The sequence below is a fragment of the Salminus brasiliensis genome, chromosome 11, assembly GCF_030463535.1.
Source record: "Salminus brasiliensis chromosome 11, fSalBra1.hap2, whole genome shotgun sequence".
NCBI classification, from domain to species: Eukaryota; Metazoa; Chordata; class Actinopteri; order Characiformes; family Bryconidae; genus Salminus; species Salminus brasiliensis.
Genome location: NC_132888.1, coordinates 3,292,173 through 3,314,860, shown reverse-complemented (window position 1 = coordinate 3,314,860; position 22,688 = coordinate 3,292,173). Strand labels below are relative to the sequence as shown.

The 22,688-nt window shown below is 42.5% G+C and overlaps 1 protein-coding gene across 1 annotated transcript in view; it reads left to right on the top strand.

Annotated features, from left to right (window-relative positions):
* Positions 1 to 11,128, top strand: part of plppr4a (phospholipid phosphatase related 4a) — a 47,927-nt gene extending 36,799 nt beyond the window's left edge. Inside the window, exons 7-8 of the mRNA XM_072691446.1 lie at positions 4,978 to 5,409; positions 5,853 to 11,128. Of these exons, the coding sequence (XP_072547547.1) occupies positions 4,978 to 5,409; positions 5,853 to 7,001 (1,581 nt within the window). The 3' untranslated portion in view covers positions 7,002 to 11,128. The remainder of the gene's footprint in view (positions 1 to 4,977; positions 5,410 to 5,852) is intronic.
* Positions 11,129 to 22,688: the final 11,560 nt, after the last annotated feature.

Sequence of the window (22,688 nt, the reverse complement as noted above, 5' to 3'; positions counted from 1 at the left end):
TGATTTGTGACACCAACGGTTGTAGAACAGTTGTCAACTTGACTTGCCTTATACCTTGCTAGTCCCCCATGGTCTTTTATTTTCAGATTTGAAATATGATTTTTACTCATAAAAGCGGTTATTCAAGAGACATACAGAACTAGGACTATGATTTCAGTTGAGTCTTTATTTCATATCATATAGTCAGTTAATGGTAGTTTACCAAGTCTCAAAACCGTAACGCGTGCTACAAATGCCAGCCAATTTATATATACATTACATTTATAGAGGCAAGTATTGCATGCTGCTATGTGCTGGCTAGGCTAATATTGGTAGCATGGTGAATGGGGATGACTGTATACTCACTACCATAGTCTCTCCCATTGTTCTCTCCAGATTCATTTTTAGAGCAGTACTCTAGATACAGTAGTACACTGAGTAAGACAGGACAGCTGTCTTAACATTAGGTAAAGCCTGGGATCACAGTGTGGCAGTGTGTGTGTGTGTGTGTGTGTGTACATTTTACATTTACAGCATTTATCTGACACTGTTGTCCAGAGCGACTTTCAGGGTAACCCGTATTACAGAGGTGGGCCAGTGTAGTGTTAGGAGTCTTGCCCAAGGACTCTTATTGGTGTAGCGCAGTACAGTCACCCAGACCGGGAATTGAACCCCAGTCTCCCACATGGTGTGGTAGCTCACTGGTCGGTAGTGGTCTTATCTGTTGCACCACAACAACCACTGTCACTGTATGTGTGGTCCTGCGCATTTGATTGATTCCCTGCTCTAACACACAACCTTCAGCCAAGCTTGTTAATTAGTAGCTGGTAACAAAGGCTGGGAGCCACAGGTGATACACATTACCCTGTGTTGCCTTTCCTAAGGCCTTGACCGTCCTGTTGCTGTGCTGTGTTTCTGAGTGCCGTGTTGCAGATACTGCTGAGATAATACAGTAATACTGCTGCTGTGCAGATAATTGATGATAATACCATGATCATTGACTCAGGCAGTGGTTCCCTGTCCCATTCCTAGGGACATTTTTTTTTGTTACCTCCTCTCTAACTGACCCCTGACTCATGAAAGGCTTCATAATTATCTGATGAGTCAGACGTGTTGATTAGGGGACGTTAACATGTTCTGTACTGTACTGTACAGCAAAGTACCAAATAACTGCTGTAGAACCACCCGCTAAGGCTGCGTGTCCAAATGTTTGTGGACACCCCTTGTAATAAATACATTCACTTTACATCTTTGTCAGCAATGGGTGCAAATTAGAGAAGTACTGCCAATAGAATAGGACTCTCGGGAGCAGATAAACATCATGAACCTATTGGCATCATACTGCTTAATAATGCCAGGCTGGGCTAGTAGAGGGGTATAAAGCCCCCCAGCATTGAGGATCTGTGGAGCAATGGAGGAACTGTGTTCTCTAGAATGATGGATGGTGGAGCTCCATCCAGTACTTTTGACCACTGCATATCGAGAACACCCCACAAGATCTGCCTGATGTTCTGGAGATGTTCTGACCCAGCTGTCTAGAACATTGCAGGAGGGTTTTGGTCAAAGAGCCATTTATTTCTACTTCAACACCTTCATCACCTCCAAGAACTGACCATTCACTTGCTGCCTAATGTATCCACCGCTTGACTGGAGCCACTGGATTTGGGTGTCCAAATGTTTGTGGACACCCCTTGTAATAAACGCATTCAGCTACTTTAAGTTGCACCCATTGCTGAGAAGTACTGCCAATAGATTAGGACTCTCTGGAGCAGATAAACATCATGAACCTACTGGCACCATGCTGCCTAATAATGCCAGGCATGGGCTAGAGAGGGGTATAAAGCCCCCCAGCATTGAGGAGCTGTGGAGCAGTGGAAGAGCTGTGTTCTCTAGAATGATGGATGGTGGAGCTCCATCCAGTACTTTTGATTGGGATGAGTTGGGGAGTTGGGGGATGATGGAGTGTGGTGGTGATCATCAACATCATCATTCAACATCCTGACCTCACTAATACAATCAAATCCTCACAGCAGTGCTCCTCCAAAATCTAGTAGCAAGCTGCAGGATAGACATTTTTAATACCCTTGGTTTCAGAAGATGTCCCAATACTTTGGTCTGTGTAGTGTATGGTGTATGGATTATTACTGTATGTTAAAAATGCAATGCTCCGAGACTCTCATCCTTGTAAATAAAACAAATAGAGCACAAAAAGGGGCTCTCCAGTGTTACACTGAAGATAAAGTGACAGCCCACAATCCCATAACAAGCCTCATTGCTTAACTGCGATCTTTCTGCCTTGTCGCTTCACGTTGGTTTTTGTAAGTGACCTATATCTGTCATTAGTGAAAACACAGCTGTGCTCTGAAACGGCACGCCGCAACGCATGATCCACATGTGTCACGAACACGAGCAGAACAGCGCGAAACAATGTGCACTGATCGGCCATAACATTAAAACCACCTGCCTGATATTATGTAGGCCCCCCTTGTGCCACCAAAACAGCCCTGACCTGTTGACACATGGACTCCACAAGACCCCCGAAGGTGTCCTGTGGTATCTGGAACCATCAAGTCCAGTAAGTTGTGAGGTGGGTGGGGCCTCCATGAGTAGGTACCGACCACTACATATCGAGAACACCCCACAAAACCTGCCTGATGTTCTGGAGATGTTCTGACCCAGCCGTCTAGAACATCACAGTCTGGTTCTTGTCAAAGAGTCTCAGAATCTTATACTTGCCCATTTTTGTCTGCTTCAACACCTTCATCACCTTCAAGAACGTTGAACGAAGACTGTTCACCTGCTGCCTAATGTATCCACCCCTTGACAGATGGAGCCACTGGATCCAGATAATCAAGTCATAGTTATTCGCATCATCTGCAAGTGGTTTTAATGTTATGGCTGATCATTGCATAATTGTAGTACAGATCGTAGCTCTGTCTGACTTCTGTTCTCATTAAGATTGAATGTAATGCCATTGAATATGTACCAGAACTTAAAGCGCTATGACATAATATGTGACCTGAACTGCTGACCTTTCTCTTGAACGGATTGATAATTGGGCTGATTGAGGGGAATTACAATAATACCTCAGTATGGGGGGCATTATATGAAAGGCTATTCTTATTAAGTCTTAATAAGCCAATAGTTAACAATGAACATATTGCACATTACTGCTTTAATAAGTACCATTAGGGTGAATGTGGTACTTATTTATTAGCACTTATTGATTTGTATGTTATTCATCATAACCTTTTGTACAGTTATTGTGTCCATTTTTATGCTTTTATTATGTCTCATCAAGCCAGTAGCTGGTAACTTCATTTTAAGGGCTTTTCCATGGACATGTTTTATTTTTCGTATAATCCATCATCATCTTTTGAATAAATATTACCTGATATTTATGAAATGTGCTTAACCCCTTTTTCAAAACTCCTTATTAATATTCAAATATATTTATATTTAATCACCAGCTAGTTCTAAATAAGGATGAACTGAAGCCCTGTTTAGAAGAACAGTCTAGTTAACTTTTACCCATTAGAAGGTGTATATTGTCGCTGTCCAAACAAAACCTTGTATCTCCAAAACAGCAACTTTACAGGAGAGGGGAAAAAAAACCTTTTCAACTTTCAATAGATTTGATTCCAAGTCAATTTGGAGCATTTCTATTGGTCTGTTCGTCCAGAATTGTGTACACAAAGTGTACAGAAGCAGCTACAGGGTCTCTCTATTATTCCTATAACCTCTATTATTGCTTTTTTAGTATTGAAAAGCCAGACGATTTCCAGCTACTGACTTCTTAAGGCTTAAAGAAAAAGTTCAGCAAAAAGTACATTTCCCCCAGATGTATTCGATCAGCCAAGACGGGCGTCCAGGCTTTTTTTTGTCCTGGCCCCGAAGTGGTGGAACGAACTTCTCCAAGCGAAGTCCAACGCTCGCTGTTTTCAAACCCAGACTGAAGACCCTCCTCTTCTGAGAGTACTTGGGCGAAGTGTAGTGTCAGTTATTATGGTCTTCATGTTGACTTTTGTGTTTAGTAGTATCTGAGCTTGGAGGTATATTTGGATCCTAGTCTGTAGAAACTAGCTAAGGATATTTCGCTAAATGCCAGAAATGTAAATGTAATGTAAATGTTTGGTGTCCGCAACATTTCCCAGAACCTGTTCAGACCACAGCCAGGTCTGTTATAAAGATCACACACACCTGATGTTGTTGTTTAGGGCACTACATGACTTACTTACTTACCACCAGGGTCCACCATTTTTAGACAATAGGTTGAATCCTCTGTAAAATCTATTAAATATGAATCTATCATTCTTAGTTTGGCTTTAAGAGATGTTCTGGTGTTGGCTGTGAAGGAAAAATTAAAAATATAAACAAATTATAAACCTTTAGTAGCGTCCATTCGCCTGAGTGCACAGTAACAGCTGCAGGATTCGCCACAACACCTGCATTCAGCTACATTGGCTGTCTATCTTATAGGTTACAGTACATCTTATCCCTGCTGAAAAGCTGGCAAATAGCTTGTTGGTCAAGCTTGTTGGTCAAGCTTGTTGGTCAAGCTGGTTAAAAAGCTTGTCATCTAGGTAAAAATATACCCTATTCTCGTAAGCAAGCTGGTTGACCAGCTCTTGACCAGTGTATTGTATGTTGCATTTGATTTTGATGGACTGGCTGGTCTATTAGCATGAACAAGCTAATCGACAAGCTGGTCAAACTGCTTGGCTAGTTTGGTAAAGTCGGTTGTCCAGTTTGGTAATGCTGGTCAGCCAGCTTGGCCATGCTGCTTGGGTCATACTGGTTGTTTAGCCTGAAGCCCGGTGAGGTTGATCATGCCTGTAGACCAGCTAAGCCGTTCCCTTTTTAGCAGTGACTCCACCCAAAACTACATTGACAAGTTTGTCACCTTAATGTAGACATGTAGGCTGACTTCATCTGGGGTGTAAGTTGGGCTGACCCTGGAGACGAAATGACGCTGTGATGTTTGTGGTTGTCCTGCAGGGCCTGTACGCGGTGGGGAATTTTAAACCTAGTGAAGACACGTCTCTCCACCAGCACCATCACAATCACCATCACCCGCTCCACCACCTGCGCCCCCCTCAAACTCTCCAGCCTCAGCCCCCACCCATGCAGCTTCCAGCCCAGCCACAGCCCATCATGCCACCACCGGCCCTCCGCGAGCCCCTGCGGCCTTTGCCCAATCTCACCACGGACCATCCACGCCTCCTACATGCCAAAAGCTTCAGCGTGAGGGAGCGACCCACGTCAGCTCGCTCCGAGAGCATCCTGCTTCGCGGGCCACAGCGGCATAGCGACTCCCTTACCAGCCTGAAGAGAGCCAGCACTGAGGTGGAGTGTATAACACCTCCCAGCCCACTCTGCAAGGAGAGCCTGGTGACCTTCAGCAACACGCTGCCCCGTGTCCACTCCACAGTAGGTGTTGCATAAGATTAATAAGCCTAATTGTTTTGATAATGGCTAGCGGTGTACTGTCCTTTGACTGCAGGAGGATCTCCCACAACCCTGGTTAGTGAACCGCTGGTGCATTTAGGTCAGGAAATTGTTACATTGCCCGATTAAAATGACCAGTTGCAGCTGGTGTGGTCATTAGGGTGACCTAATATCACTGTTTAAGGGTGTCAACTGGGTGTTATCTTTAACATTACTGGATCCCTTTCTTCTAAAGGGAGCTCCACTTTCCCATAGCGTATACCTGACAAATTCCCCAGACTGTTGTATAATGTACTAAAGCAAAATGGCCACTATGTGTATAGCTGATGGTGCTCCTTAGAGCGCTGGGGTGGAGATTCTTGGGGTACTAAATGTTGTCTGAGTATAAATTTAATCTGGTATTTTTTTCCATCTGTGTTGTTTAGCCTTTTCCAACAGCTCCAGAGGAGCCAGTCCCCCGGCGTCATGCCTCCATCCACTCCTCCATGGACTCCACCCGCTCTAAGCAGCTGCTCTCACAGTGGAAGAGCAAGAATGAGAACCGCAAGCTCTCTCTACAGGCCATGGAGGTGGAGGCTGATCCAGGCCGTTCACCCCAGCGCTCCATGGAGCTCCGCTGCAGCTCAGAACCAGCTGCCATGGGCATGGACATGGGCGGCCCAGCCAGTCAGTACATGAAGTTGGCGGCTAGCTCCGTGCCACTGGCCAACCACAACCATAACGGAGGTGGCGGGTTGGTGGGCGGAGCCAGAGTGTCCATCCAGTCGAGGCCAGGCTCCTCCCAGCTGGTGCACATCCCAGAGGAGACGCAAGAAAATGCCTGCTCTTCACCGCAAGAGGATAGTGGGGAGATGAGCGATGGAGGTGGAGGGAGTTCAGCCCGGTCCAAATGGATGAAAGTGGCAGAAAAGAGCACTGTCTGCAGGACTAACAGCCAGCCGCGCATTATGCAGGTGATTGCCATGTCCAAGCAGCAGGGGATGCTGCACGGGAGCCCAAAGAGTGAAAGCAGCGCCCTCAGCTGCACTGGATCCATCCGCTACAAGGCCCTGATGGATCAGGAACCCAACGCAGGCATTGTGCACGTGGAAGCGCACCCAGAAAACAGACCTATAGTAAAAATGGAAGGTGGTGGCTCCTGGCGGTGGAAGCCACCCCAAGAGAGAGGCAGCATTCGCCAATCCTTCGAGCTTAACGATCTCAACCGGGACTCCGAAAGCTGTGACTCCCTCAAGGACGGCTACGGCTCCATCGATGGCCAGCGCAGCCTTCCGGACATGAGCAATCCCCCTCATCATCATCCGCACTTCCACCACCACCACCACCCACACCCCCACCAGCAGGGCATCACCACCATCCGCGTGACGCCAGTGGAGACGAGCAGCGAGGCCGCATCCGAGACGCTGTCCATCGCCTCCAGCCGGGACTCCACCCTACAGCGGCGCAAGAACAACGTCAGCGTCAACGTCGTCCTGCTGCCCGACAGAGGCCCCAGCCCGGACAACACCAGGAACCTGCCGCACTTTTTCAAACACTCCCCCACACCCCCTCCCACTGTGACCTTCAAAGAGTGAGCTCAGACTTGTCTTCTTTTCCCCTTGTTTCCTGTTCCCGGAGTGGCCTTGCTCTACTGCTCACACTTCTCTATAGGGACAGATGGGAGCTAATACTGGAAAAAACCTCCATTGCCCTCCATTCTGACGGCCAGCTGGCTCCCTCTGACCCACGTAAGGCAGAGTTGCGCATTTCCCCTCTTTTTTACCATACTGTGACATTGAGAAAGCACAACTCCTTTTTTTTCTCCATGTTCATGGTGGACTTGTGATTTGGCTTATTTGACTATAATTTTACATTTAAAGACAATGATCACTGATATTGTCTATACTACCTAGACATCGTCCTTTACGAACACGTGTGTTGCCTCAGATGACAACATGACGGTGCTTTAGAAAAAAAACATATTCCAGTGTGAAATTATATATATATATTTTTCTCAGTGTAAATATTTGTAATGGACCACATTGTTAAGCCTCATTAGGACCTCTCACTTCTGATGGCTCCGTACAACATTGCAAGTACTATAGACATGGCTTTTAGGACAGTAGGGGGACCTGGCTGTAGCTGTTTACAGAGGGTCAAATCAAGTAGTGGATTTGCCAAATAATAGGATGCACACTCATAAAAATAAGGGTGCTACAGATAGTTATTTCAGTGGTGCCATAGAAGAACCATTTTGGATCCATAAAGAAGTATTCTATGTTTATAATGAAGAACATTTAGAACATTTTAAAGGTTTAAAGAAATAAACATCTTGCAAAGGTTCATTGGAAAGGTTCTTCTTACTAACGGGTTTGTAATAGAGATGTTTGAGCGTGAAGAAGCATTTACAGATCTAAAGAACCATCTCTTGTTGGAAAGGTTCTTCCTACTCACAGGTTTTAGTTTAAAGAACCTTATAAAGATCTAAAGAACCATCTCTTGTTGGAAAGGTTCTTCCTACTCACAGGTTTGTAATAGAGATGTGTGAGTGTGAGGAACCATTTAAAGAACCATCTCTTGTTGGAAAGGTTCTTCCTACTCACAGGTTTTAGTTTAAGAACCTTTTTAAATATCTAAAGAACAATTGCTTGATATAGAGGTTCCTCACACAAATGCATGTAATAGATGTCTGAGTTTGAAGAACCTTTGAAAGATCTAAAGAACCATCTTTGTTTGGAATGGTCCATCACACTCATATGTTGGCAATAAAAATGTCTAAGTTTAAAGAACCTTATAATGGTCTAAAAACATTTAAAGATCTAAAGAACCAGTACTTGTTGCAAAGGTTCTTTCTACTCACAGGTTTGTAATAGAGATGTTTGAGTGTGAAGAACCATTTAAAGATCTAAAGAACCAGCACTTGTTGGAAAGGTTCTTCCTACTCACAGGTTTTAGTCTAAAGAACCTTTTAAATATCGAAAGAACAATTGCTTGATATAAAGGTTCCTCACACAAATTTATGTAACAGAGACATCTGAGTTTGAAGAACCTTATAAAGATCTAAAGAACCATCTCTTGTTGCAAAGGTTCTTCCTACTCACAGGTCTGTAATAGAGATGTGTAAGTGTGAGGAACCATTTAAAGAACCATCTCTTGTTGGAAAGGTTCTTCCGACTCACAGGTTTTCGTCTAACAAACCTTTTAAATATCTAAAGAACAATTGCTTAATATAAAGGTTCCTCACACAAATGTACGTAATAGAGACGTCTGAGTTTGAAGAACCTTATAAAGATCTACAGACCCATCTTTGTTTGGAATGGTCCATCACACTCATATGTTGGCAATGAAAATGTCTAAGTATATAGAACCATAACTTCTTGTAAGGTTCTTCATACTAACACATCTCACACAGCCCTATAATGGGAGTGTGAAGAACCTTTACAATGATTACGATGGTTCTTTAGACTATTAAAAGGTTCTTTACATTCACACCATATTCATCTCCATAACAAACATGGAATACTTCAGAGTTTGAAGAACATGTCCACCCAAAGGTGGTACAAAAGGTTCTTTAAGCGATGCCACATATAAGAACCAGCTTTGGTTCCATAACAAATTTTATTCTAGTGAATGTGAAGAACCTTTACAACAAGTGGTGGTTCTTTAGACTAGTGAAAGGTTCTTCATCTACACCTCTGTAACAATCTCATAACAGACATGGAAAACTTCTCCATGGAACCAAAAGTGGTTCATATATGGCATCGCTCAGATAACCACCTGCACCACCTTTATTTCTGAAAGTATGGAGAGGGAAGACGGGGTGGGTCTTATTTTAGTGCCACATTCGGGGCGTTATCTAATAATATGAACTCTTTAGGTAGAAAGTGCTCTTGGACGGCATCGAGACAATGAATTTTTAAGCGAAGGTTTGCCTTAAGCTTGGCGTCAAAATGCAAAAGAGGATCCCATTCAGACTCGCCTGCTACCTGCCTTTCATTTAGTAAACACTAGGTCCACATGCTGTGCTTCATATTACGAGTTCCGGCTGGGTTCTGGTTTGATTTCTGTCGGCTTGTCTCTTCTAGTGGTTCGAGCACAGCTTGTATATTACATTTTCATGCATTTGTTGTCAGGCTGAATAGTTGCAGTGATGTTACCACTGAATCTGTTTTCCTTTTCCTCCTCCTCGTCCTCCTCCTCCTCCACATTGTCTAGGAGGGCTCCGAGAAAATGAGTCACCCTCCAAACCCTGCATTCTGCTCAGAGCCTCCAGAAGGCCATTTTGAATTACGTTGGCTTCTGTTTGGGCTTTTTTTTTTTTTACACACACCACAGGACTATTTTGCTGATAGTCATTATTCGTAGAGTGCCTAAGAGAGATTTAAAGCGAGTTGCCTGTAGATTACTGTATTTGTGCAAATGTAGTACAGTGGCGTCTTAATAGGGTACAGAATCAACACACACACACATTTAGACTTTCCTTCGGGTTGCACTGCGGCACTATTGATGGCAAAATGCAGGAGTCTCGGTTTTATCCACAAGGACTGTGGCTGTGGCTGGAGGTTTTCCTTTCAAACCAAGCAGATACTCACCTCATATTACTAATCCACTGCTTAAAGACTGAGAGCAACTGATTATAGCAGTGCAAAATGGGGAAAATCTCAGCTTGATCCCACCGAAAACTTGCAGCCACACCAACCCTTTGTGGATAAGATGCTGCTGATGGGTCTGAGTAGTTCCAATTTCTAATCAGCTAAAGACGAACATGCCTTTAACTGGGAAAATACAAGCAAGGACAAGGCCCAAAGCCATGGTCAAGGCTGCTCTTTGGTCTGTTGAAACTGTGTGTTGGTATCCTTACCGCATTGTTTACATCCCTGCTGATATATGCCATGTTATATTTAATTTACTATTACAATTTTAAAATGAAAAAAGCCAAAAAAGAATGTATTAATAACCCCGATATCTTTAACATGGTGAGAGTTGAATTTAGTCTATGTACATAATCGTTTCTATTATTGATAACCTTACTGAATTAGGACATTTTTATTTATTTATCTATGTATTTATTTTGTTTCATTGGAAATTAGATAACATTGATATACATATGCATATTTTCAATGGAGTGTTACGTACGTCTTTAACAGAATATATCAGAAGTGACCCGTTTAATTTTAGAATTTTCTATATGACTGTACAGTATAAATGTACCTTACATTATGGCTTTAAACCGATCTTACAGCTGCATGGTCATTTGATACTGTATGTACTCCAACTCCTTTTTTTAAGTTTGGTTTGGTTTTGTAAATGATGCCTTTTAATGGTGATGATTGGTACCTTGATTTATGCTCTACCGTGCATTCTGTTCAATCAGCTGAGTAACCGCTGGATCTTTGTACCTCTGTATATAGATATTTGTAACTTTGCGAGAGAACTCGTGTGGTAGTGTACATTAGAGAACAGATACAGTTCAATTTCATTCATACGAGCACTTGCTTCAGAAAAGATTACAGGGTGCACATTCATTTGAGTGCCATAAAGAAATACTCTGAATTAACGAGGTTGGAAATTAACAAGCTTTTTTTGGAGTGAACTTTTCGAACATGTCAACACATAACTGGACACATTTTACCCTAATGGGGGTTTGCTTTGTGTTTTGATTGGGGATGATATGATGATATGTCTTATACATATTGAAATAAATGTTTGGTATCAAGGTTAACCTTGAATTGCTTGATTTGTGACCATTTCACCAGGACTTATGGTCATATAAAATGACAGATGATCAAGATGGCAACCCACTGTGTATGTATTTCTGACAAAAGACCTGTAAAATAGTCAATCTTTCCACATTAAAAGCCAAAAGATGAAATACAAAAGAATGAGTAGAAGTTACAAGCCTTGTAACTTCTTGAGATTATATCATCTTGGCAAAGTGCCCCGTGATTGCCGTTGCTTGGTGAAACGAGGCGTTTTCCCAGGCTGAACATTTGTTGAGGCGCTGAACAGTTGGTCTTACTCCTCCGGATACATCCACAGCTCTTCCACCAGTCCATCTGTGAGAGTGTAGACCAAGAACGTTCCCAAGGTCTCTCAATCAGAGGCTTTTCCCATGCAGCCCTGGGGTGTGCACTAGCCTAAGGGTGGGTGATATGGTGATCTTCACATTTAAGATCATGGTACACCAGAGATGGGGGCTTGAGTCAGCCTTAATGCAGTAAATTAGTAAATAAAATAGACTAATAGACTAATCACATACTTCAAGTTGCTCCACAAAAGACTTACGACTTTGGGTCTGACTTATACTACACCAGAGGCTCAAGACAAGACTCAACTTGGCGACTCAAATACTCAAAACTTTGCCTGAGCCTGACTCAAGTTCCAGAGTCTGGGATACATGACAGAGACATGAAACCCAACTGTGATCCACACCTCAGACACTCCAGACTTGACTCAGACTCAAACCCTAAAGATTTGAGACTCATCTCGAACTCCCACCCCAGACACTCAAGACTCAACTTATAATCAAACCTGAAAGAACTGACTCCGATTCACACCTCAGACACTTAACAATCGAGTCACACTAAAATCAGAGAGACTTGAGACTTGACTTAATTGTCGAGTCAGATTATTATCGCAGAGGCTCGACTCAACTCAACTTGGACCAACATCCCAGCTGAGACCAAATTCCATCTGTGTCCAGAACTGATGGTGAATATAGTTGTCTTGGCTTGTCCTGTCTCAAGACTCGACTCAGACTAGAACTAAAGATGCTCAAGAACCCAGAAGTGATTCAGATTTACACCCCACAGACTTAAGACTCAAGTCAGCCTAGAACCCTGGAGACAGAAGACTCGACTCAGACTAGAACTACAGATGCTCAAGACCCCAAAAGTGATTCAGATTCACACCCCACAGACTTAAGACTCAAGTCAGCCTAGAACCCTGGAGACAGAAGACTTGACTCAGACTAGAACTGCAGATGCTCAAGACCCCAGAAGTGATGCAGATTCACACCCCTCAAGACCCCTGGGACTTGAGGCCCAAGGACAGAATCGAGACTCGACTTGTAATTGCAGGTATCGTCAGTATTTCAGAAAAACTTAGTCCTGCTGTTTTTCTACATACGAGCACTGACCTACTCCACCATCCAATAACAACTGACACTAATTTAGCCTGCGAGTTAAATAAAGCCACCAGTTTCCCCTTCCCTGCCTTTATACATTTGATGCTGGAGGGTCTATGGTGATGTATATGAAGCATTCTTGCCGCCTGCATGGAGCACAGGGAAAGTGGGTCTAGTTAGCATTGCTGAATGCTATCAGCGGGCCTTAAGTAGGTCACAGAGCTGACCTAAATTGGAGGAGAGGACTTGCTTCTCTGCAGCTTAAGCAGCATCCCTGAAGACTAAAGGGATTGTGTGCAGAATGAGGGAGGAGAAAGGCCTTTAATGGATCAAGAGTGAAGAAAAGAGGTAGAGAGGACAGTCAGAGACTGAGGCAGTAACAGTAAAGCAGAGAGGCAAAGATTATCCACAGTCTGTTAAAGAAGAAACAGGCAACAGGCAACAAAGATAGGGGCAATAAATATGAATATGAAATATGAAAAGAGGCAAGAAAATAGATCCAGGGAATCTAAGGTTGAGGTTGAATTGTGAGAAAATTAGACAAAGGCAGCAACAGTAAGGTGACCAGAAGTCTTGGCCACTTTGCCCAGAGAAGTACACAGAGTATCTGGTCAACAGGAGGACGACAGGAGGTGAGTGGGACATGCTTAGTTGTTTTTCGCTACTAATGAAAACAGCTTCTACCATTGATGAACAATTCAGCTGAAAGTTGAATGTGCAAATGTTAAAATCTACCCCAAAAGTGGGGTTGATAATCAGACTAGTTGTAACATTGATAAAAGGCTGGTAAAATAATATGAACACCATCCATCCATCATCTTTTCATCCACTCCTTCCTGGACAGGGCCAAGGTAGGTCCAGAACTTGCCCAGAACTTATTGGGAACAAGGCAGGAATACCCTCTGGACAGGGTGCAAGTACCACAACAGCCTTTCACTTACATGCTCGAACACAAATGGTAGCTGAATTGGCCATGGTCAATTGCCCTGGGATACCCAGAGGGAATCCATGCAGACACAGAGGCATTGAGTGAATACAGGACACTGCTCTGGACTGTCAGCTTTACCTTCTTCATGGCTGAAGAAGACACCTTCGAGTTCAGGAACAGCCAGCATTCGGGGCAGTCCTAATCGGCTGGACTTTTCCACATCTAGCCTGTACCTCATCCAGCTCCTGCTCCTGTCTTCAGTAGTGCTTCTAAAGCCAGACTGGATCTGATTTGCTCCCCAGCTGTGCCGATTTAGGCCTTGTGTGTATGTAGCCCGTTTTCTGTCTCTTTGTCAGCTTTGTTGTTATATGCCTGTACTTGATTTGCGTCTGTTAGCTCCTAGCTTTGTGCTTTCCTTCAGCTAGTTCAGTTTCAGTCTATTTCTGTTCTAGTTCTGTGCTTAGTTGGTTTGGCCCTACTGACAACTCTCAGCGTTTAAATGGCCTCATAAATGTCACCAAAGCACATAACTGTAGCACATAGTGATGTTGTACCCACATTTCTAACTCCTTAATAATGAACATTTTTACTCTACTGGCTGATTTGTTAGCACAGGTTCATAATTCTTGGACATTTAGGCCTTGGCCACCACCAGCCCTTCCTTTTTTAAACGCCTTGCTTGCTTCCCTGAAAGTGTGAGGTGACACCAGGGTCATGGACCCAAACTGTCCCAGTGTCCTCTAGATTAGTAAACTGTGCTGGCAAAGAGCCATGGATTAGCCGATGTTAATCCACTGCAGTAGTTGCAGCAGTCTGCAACTAAATCTCCCAGTCTTACTGCACAGGCCTGCAGCATTATTGACTTGTTTGCATTCAAACCCTTGTTCAAAGGTTTAGTCCATCTGATACTGAAATTCAACCTACATGGTCATTATATTTCATCACCATCATATATTTTCACACATAAAAGAAAGACGAAGGTGGCTTCTCAGTGCCAGTGATGTTAGCATCTCCTGTCGTTCTTAGTCTGAGCTCAGCACAGCAAATGCTACTTCTTATGCTGCTTCGGGGAGCTATCAGCAGGAGGCCTGTCCTTTATAATCAGCGCTCAGACAAAACAGGACACCTGCAAGACCCAAAGCACAAAGACACACTCTGTGTTTCATTATTCACACAGCAGCCTAACCGCAGCCTACAGAGCCGTCCTTTCTGTTGTATCTTTTAGGGGTATAACATTTCACAAAACTCTTCCTCTGAAATCAAGGCTATTAAAAAAGAGTGGATCTTGCTTTGCTTCTTCTGGCACTGGAAACCTGCAACGAGTGGAAGAGCAAGACTTAATTTTTACTTAAAAGATTTAATCAAGTATCAGGACATCCTAGAAGAAAGCATTATGCCTTCTGTGAGGAAGCCGAAGCTTGGGAGTGATTGGGCCTTGCAACAGGACAATGATCCCAAGCATCAACCTCAACGTCCACCAGGGCTTGATTTGTGAAGAAGTCCTGGAAGGTTCTGAAAGAGGGGCTGTCACAGTTGCCTGACTTGAACTCCATAAAAAAATCTTGCAGCAGCAGCAAACCCAAGAGTATAAGTGAACTGGAGGACACTGACCATGAGTCCTCAGGAACACTGCAGCCAGAAGCTGGAGTCTGGCTGTACATCATGTTTGCAGCAGGTCAGAACAGCAGAAGAGGGCTTACTAAAGTGTACTTAAGACAATTGTCATGAAGGGATTGGAGAAAGGTCATTTTCTATTAGCTGTGTTGAGCTATTTAAATTGCTCTTGTTTGATTGGTTCATTGCGAGCAGCTGGAAGTTTGTATTGTAATTTTACTAGTAAACCTAATTTGTGGGGTTCAATCATTTTGGTTGCAACTGTAACAGCAACAACACCTAAAAGGACGATAAACAGGCCACATGCATAAAAGAGCAAGGTCAGTTGTGCTCTATCAGACTCTGACTGCTGATGGCAAGCAGCATGACCCAGGATTCAAACCAGCAGTCCTCAGATCATAGTCCACTGGACCAATCAGAGCTTCCTCAGCTTTTATTCATGGTTTAAAAAGTCACATTAAAAGTTTTACATTTCAGTTTAGGCTAAAACTGTCTGATTGTATCTCTGCTTTCTGGGAGTATTCTGACTACAGCAGATGATAGGGTCATCTGGCAGATGCAGTCCATTCCAAAATCAGCTGTAGGGTAGAAAGAGACAACGTCAAATCCATTTCCATGACTGTCAGGCAGGTCCTGTCAGGGTGATGTCTATGCACAGGGACACAGGGTTCTTTTTGACGGCTGAAGTGGCATAGAAATGGCTGCCAGTGAAGACAAAGAGAACCTGGAGAAACAGGGCACATTATAATGGTATTATAACAGTGCCTAGTCTACAAAATACATTGTGTATGTGAAAGGCGGTCAATGGTTTGAGAAACCAAAGACCCTACAGCATGTCAAAAGCATTCAAGGTCCAGAAAACAGTCCAGCTGAATAAAGGTAATGTAAACTTAATGGCCACTTTATTAGAAACCCTTCTCCTGTAGTTCCACCTTGGAGTGTTGCCCGTCTGTTGATGCACAGCTTGCGTTCTCTATCCTTTAGCTTTTCATCAGTGGTCAGTTTCTGACCACAGAGCCGCTCTTATCTAGATATTTTTGGGTGGTGGACCCATTCTCTACCTAGCAGTGACACTAAAGTGTGTAGAAACCCCAAGGAACACCACTGTGCCTGATACACTACATTATATCCACACGTATAACACTACCATGTCAGTGCCACTGCTGTGCTGGGAATGGACCACCACCCCAACAACATCTGGCCCAGTGGTCAGAAACTCACCGAAGATGAATGCAGTATAAGGGGCTGATAAATTGCTCACCTGTGATAATTGCACACCTGTATTGTGGATCTATAAGGTAGGCATCTAAGCTTTCACAGATTCGCTCCAATAGAAAAAAAAGCAGAGCTCCAGCCCAGGTCGGGTCTAATAACAGGGTCTGAAATGACTGTGGATGTGAGAGTGCACTGAAAGCGGTGCACAATCACTGCTGTCCTATTTAGCTGCCACCAGACACAAAAAAATCTGGGAGGCAAAGTACTGTAAGTTTGCCATCCCTGCTAGGTTGCCATGGCAACTCCGGAGCAGTCTCTGGATAGAAGGAGTCTGTTTCCAATCATTGCTTTTTTTCCCCTATTTTTTTCTTTTTCTCCAGCATGAATGTGCATGTGTGTGTATATTTGTGTGTGTTTGTGTGTGGACGATGGCCTTGGCTAAGACAACTCTGAAACCTGAAAATCAAAAAAAAAAAAATAATAATAAATATAACGTTAAGCTTGGAAGAACGCTTTACGACAGTGGTTCCCAGCCCTGGTCCTGAAGGAAGCCCTGCCCCAACCCACCCGATCCAGCTAATCAGCTCATTAACAAGCCCTTCCTGAGTTCTAATTAGGTAGTGTGACCATGGCCGCGTCGCAATTGCGTCCTATACACTGCTACTGTAAGGTACAGACTTTAGGCCTGTACTAATCGTAATAGTACGTGTTTAACATACTAACCCAGTTTGTACTAACAGGAAGTAATAAAGCGTTGCTATGCCAACATACGTCACTGCAAGTTCTTCTGATGCTGTTGCACTTGCATCATGAACCGCCATGTTTTTTATATAAGCTCCTCCCTTTTTCCATTTTGCATCGCAACTGCATTTGTTCTTGTATTGGTTCTGAGAGTCAATTTGAGTATACTCAACTTTGGTACTCATTATCTATATGACAAGCTGTGAGTGGCCCAGCAGTCGAAAGTGCTGCCACTATGACCCAGGGGTCATGAGTTTCGAATCCATCAGCATTCAGAGTCCGAGAGAGCACAGCTGGCCATACTCTTACTGTGTGGGTAGATGGTACACAGGTGTCTGTCAGCTGGTGTGGCAGAGATGGGAAGTCAGCCCCCACCTCTTTTCATCTGGTATCTGGTATCACATTCAGGACTTGTACTGCCCAATAATCAGAAAAAGGGCAGAGAAATCATTACGGACTCCTCACACCCTGGTCACAACCTCTGGCAGACGCTACAGAACTATGTCCACTAAGACTGTCAGACACAAGAACAGTTTTTACCCTCAGGCCATCACCATCCTCAACAGCTGATCACCATTATCGGCTACAGGCCATAGATACTAATCATAAACTCTTATTATCACTCTTATTCTAAAGTCACTGCATTACTGCAGCATTATTCATCTCACACGTGTTTATACTGCTGTGTTTACACAATATTTAATCTGTATAGAGTGGCATACTTCTACTCTGTGAATAACACTGTAAAGCACACTGTATAGAAATGTCCTGGTATCGTCAATGTATACTGTGTATACTATTGTTTTCTGTATATTGTGTATTGTAGAGTAGCTGTATATTGTTAATACTAGAGAGACACTAACAAGCAAGGGAACATACTTGGCCCAAAAATCTGATTCTGATTCTGATTCAGTAGCTGATTCACTGGCTGTCTTTTCTTCGGACATGGCAGTTCAATTCTTGTCAAAGTGTCTTTGATTCCTATGCTTGTCCAAGAACTGACCGTTCACTCGCTGCCTAGTGTATCCACCCCTTAACAGATGCCACTGTAGATGAAAATCTGAAAAAATCTATATTTTCACTTGATCCAAATGTTCCTATGACTAATTGATGTAAATGTAGATTAGAAGACATTGTGACGGGGCAAATACTTTTTCCCAACAAAATTCTGATGTGATTTCACCTGCTGTGGATCCCAGTGCTTATTAATTAGCCGGTTTTTGTTCTCATTAGAAAATGCCATTGGGGGGAGGGCACGAGGAGTCCTGAAGCTCCAAATGGTAGTGAGCAAATGAAATGGTGTCAGGCGTTTGACGAAATGAAAGTGGGGTTCATTATCTCTGCAGAGGCTCAGAGGAAACGTGCGTTACTGGTTCCTGCTAATGGCAGCTACCATGCATAGTCTAGGACACTGGAGCCCAGAAAGTTGGAAAGCTGTGCTGCTAAGAACACCGAACACACAGCTAGGCACCTAAATGAAGTTGTAACATGGCTTTTATGCTTTGCTACAGATTCCTCCAGGGTGCTGCAGTGTCTGGGCCTGTTTCTGCTGTTCCTAAGCTAACATTACAGGAAGCCTAGCATAATGTGTAATGTAGCAAAGTTAGCAATTAGGCTACATTTGTCCCCTGGGTGGCACAGCGAACACATCCCGATTATTTATTTTTTAATCTATTCGAGTGTCCCTCCAAGCTAAACAACTGTGGGCAGCTTGTTAGGATTTTAAGGGAGCTACTTCACTAATGAAGGGAAGGCCTGCAGAAGTAAATGGAGCAAATGAAGTTGCAAACATTATCAGTGGATCTCTTTATAGTGTTTTACTTTGTAGCTTTTTCATGAAGGCTGTTAAGAGCTTCATTGAAATAAACAGAGCTGGCAGACCAGGGCAAATTCTGTTGACGGCATCAACAAAATTTAGTCATGGTCCTCAAATGAATTTGGGTCACTCTAATGCAGTGAAGTTAGGTTCTGTGTGCATTTGATGGAGTATTATTTAAAGTGTGGCAGAATCCCACATAAAATGGCACTCAAATAGAACTAGATTAGCTCTGGACCTCAAGCGCCGGATTCCTGCACAATTTTATGTTTTTCCACCTGGTTTAATTTTTGCCAGATTGTCAAACCTGACTGATAACCTGATCTGTCTGAACCCCGATTGTACTTCACTATAGCCCAAAAATACTGTCCAAACTTCACTACAGCCCAAAATATACTGTTTAAACTTCACTATAGTCCAAAAATATGGTCCAAACTTCACTATAGCCCAATAAATACTGACCAAACTTCACTATAGCCCAACAAATACTGTCCAAACTTCACTACAGCCCAAAATATACTGTTTAAACTTCACTATAGTCCAAAAATACTGTCCAAACTTCACTGTAGCTCAACAAATACTGTCCAAACTTCACTGTAGCTCAACAAATACTGTCCAAACTTCACTATAGTCCAAAAATACTGTCCAAACTTCACTATAGCTCAACAAATACTGTCCAAACTTCACTATAGTCCAAAAATACTGTCCAAACTTCACTACAGCCCAAAATATACTGTTTAAACTTCACTATAGCCCAATAAATACTGACCAAACTTCACTGTAGCTCAACAAATACTGTCCAAACTTCACTATAGTCCAAAAATACTGTCCAAACTTCACTATAGTTCAACAAATACTGTCCAAACTTCTATATAGTCCAACAAATACAGTCAAAACTTCACTATAGCCCACAATGTTTAAACATAAATACTGTTTAAATTTCACTATAGCTCCAAAATTCACTATAGACTCATTCCAAAAATGAATTCTGTCCAAACTTGATTGTTTCTCAACAAAATTCTGTCAGAATCTGACTGTGTATTCGGGTCCTGTGAAGTTCAGACACATACAGTATGTCTAAATACGTTTCTAAGTTCAGCCATGTCACTCCACTTTTCCACCTGGTTTAATTTTTGCCAGATTGTCAAACCTGACTGATAGGAATCTGTCTGAACCTGATTGTAGCCCAAAAATACTGTCCAAACTTGACTGTAGCTCAAAAACTAATGTCCAAATGTGACTGTAACTGACTATATACTGTCCAAACTCGACTATAGCTGACTAAACTCTGTCTAAACTTCACTGTAGCCCAAAAATACTCTCCAAATTCACCTGTAGCTAACTGTATACTGTCCAAACTGACGGTAGCTGACTAAACTCAACCTTTGCTCAAAGAATTCTGTCCAAACTCAACTGTAGCCCCCAAAATACTATCCAAATTAGACTATAGGTGACTATATACTGTCCAAACTCGTCCACATTATGCCCAAGTATTATTAGGTAATGCCAAGTCTTACATTGGCAACTGGAAAATAGTCTGTCTCATCTTCTGGAATCGAACAAACCAAACCATGCCACAGCAGCCCTGTAGAAATCTCCTACAACAACAAAAGCTCTTGCCAGCAAATATGCAAATATATTTGTGGTGGTGCAGAGACAAAGAGCAGGCAGTGACTCAGGGAAAGAGCTTTAATCAGTTTTGACAAAGTGAACTGGATTTGGTTGTCGTCCAACAATGATTTTGCTTAACTCCAACTCGACCACTCAGTAACTAAATAGCTGACTAAATACTGTGCAAACATCTCTATAGCTCATAAAATACTGTTCAAACTTCACTATAGCCCAACAAATACCGTCCAAACATCACTATAGCCCAACAAATACTGTCCAAACTTCACTAAAGCCCAACAAATTCTGTCCAAACTTCACTATAGCTCGACAAATACTGTCCAAACTTCACTAAAGCCCAACAAATACTGTCCAAACTTCACTATAGCTCGACAAATACTGTCCAAACTTCACTATAGCCCAAAATACTGTCCAAACTTCACTATAGCCCAACAAATACTGACCAAACTTCACTATAGTCCAACAAATACTGTCCAAACTTCGCTATAGCTCAACAAATACTGTCCAGACTTCACTATAGTCCAACAAATACTGTCCAAACTTCACTACAGCCCAATCAATACTGTGCAAACATCACTATAGCTCAACAAATACTGTCCAAACTTCACTACAGCTCAACAAATTCTGTCCAAACATCACTATAGCTCAACAATTTCTGTCCAAACTTTACTATAGCTCAACATATTCTGTCCAAACTTCACTATACCTCAACAAATTCTGTCCAAACTTCACTATAGCTCAACAAATTCTGTCCAAACGTCACTATAGCTCAACAAATTCTGTCCAAACTTGTTTGTTTGTGTTGCACTTGTGTCTTGTATGCACTGTCTATGTTGCACCATGGTCCTGGAGGAACGTTGTTTCATTTCACTGTGTACTCTGTATGTAGTTGAAATGACAATAAACCCACTTGACTTGACTTGACTATAGCTCAACAAATTCTGTCCAAACTTCACTATACCTCAACAAATTCTGTCCAAACTTCACTATAGCTCAACAAATTCTGTCCAAACTTCACTATAGCTCAACAAATTCTGTCCAAACTTTACTATAGCTCAACAAATTCTGTCCAAACGTCACTATAGCTCAACAAATTCTGTCCAAACTTCACTATAGTCCAACAAATACTGTCCAAACTTCACTATAGCTCAACAAATTCTGTCCAAACTTCACTATAGCTCAACAAATTCTGTCCAAACTTTACTATAGCTCAACAAATTCTGTCCAAACATCACTATAGCTCAACATATTCTGTCCAAACTTCACTATAGCTCAACAAATTTTGTCCAAACTTCACTATAGCTCAACAAATTCTGTCCAAACGTCACTATAGCTCAACAAATTCTGTCCAAACTTCACTATAGCTCAACAAATTCTGTCCAAACGTCACTATAGCTCAACAAATTCTGTCCAAACTTCACTATAGCTCAACAAATTCTGTCCAAACCTCACAATAGCCCAATAAATACTGTCCAAACTTCACTATAGCTCAACAAATTCTGTCCAAACATCACTATAGCTCAACAAATTCTGTCCAAACTTCACTATAGCTCAACAAATTCTTTCCAAACTTTACTATAGCTCAACAAATTCTGTCCAAACTTTACTATAGCTCAATAAATACTGTCCAAACTTCACTATAGTCCAACAAATACTGTCCAAACTTCACTATAGCTCAACAAATTCTTTCCAAACTTTACTATAGCTCAACAAATTCTTTCCAAACTTTACTATAGCTCAACAAATTCTGTCCAAACTTCACTATAGCTCAACAAATTCTTTCCAAACTTTACTATAGCTCAACAAATTCTGTCCAAACTTTACTATAGCTCAACATATTCTGTCCAAACTTCACTATACCTCAACAAATTCTGTCCAAACGTCACTATAGCTCAACAAATTCTGTCCAAACTTGTTTGTTTGTGTTGCACTTGTGTCTTGTATGCACTGTCTATGTTGCACCATGGTCCTGGAGGAACATTGTTTCATTTCACTGTGTACTCTGTATGTAGTTGAAATGACAATAAACCCACTTGACTTGACTTGACTATAGCTCAACAAATTCTGTCCAAACTTCACTATAGCTCAAGAAATTCTGTCCAAACTTTACTATAGCGCAGAAAATACTGTTTAAACTTCACTATAGCCCGAGAACACTGTCCAAGACTGGACCAGCCAGCCCTACGCCGTGACACTGAGGCTCGAACACGGCT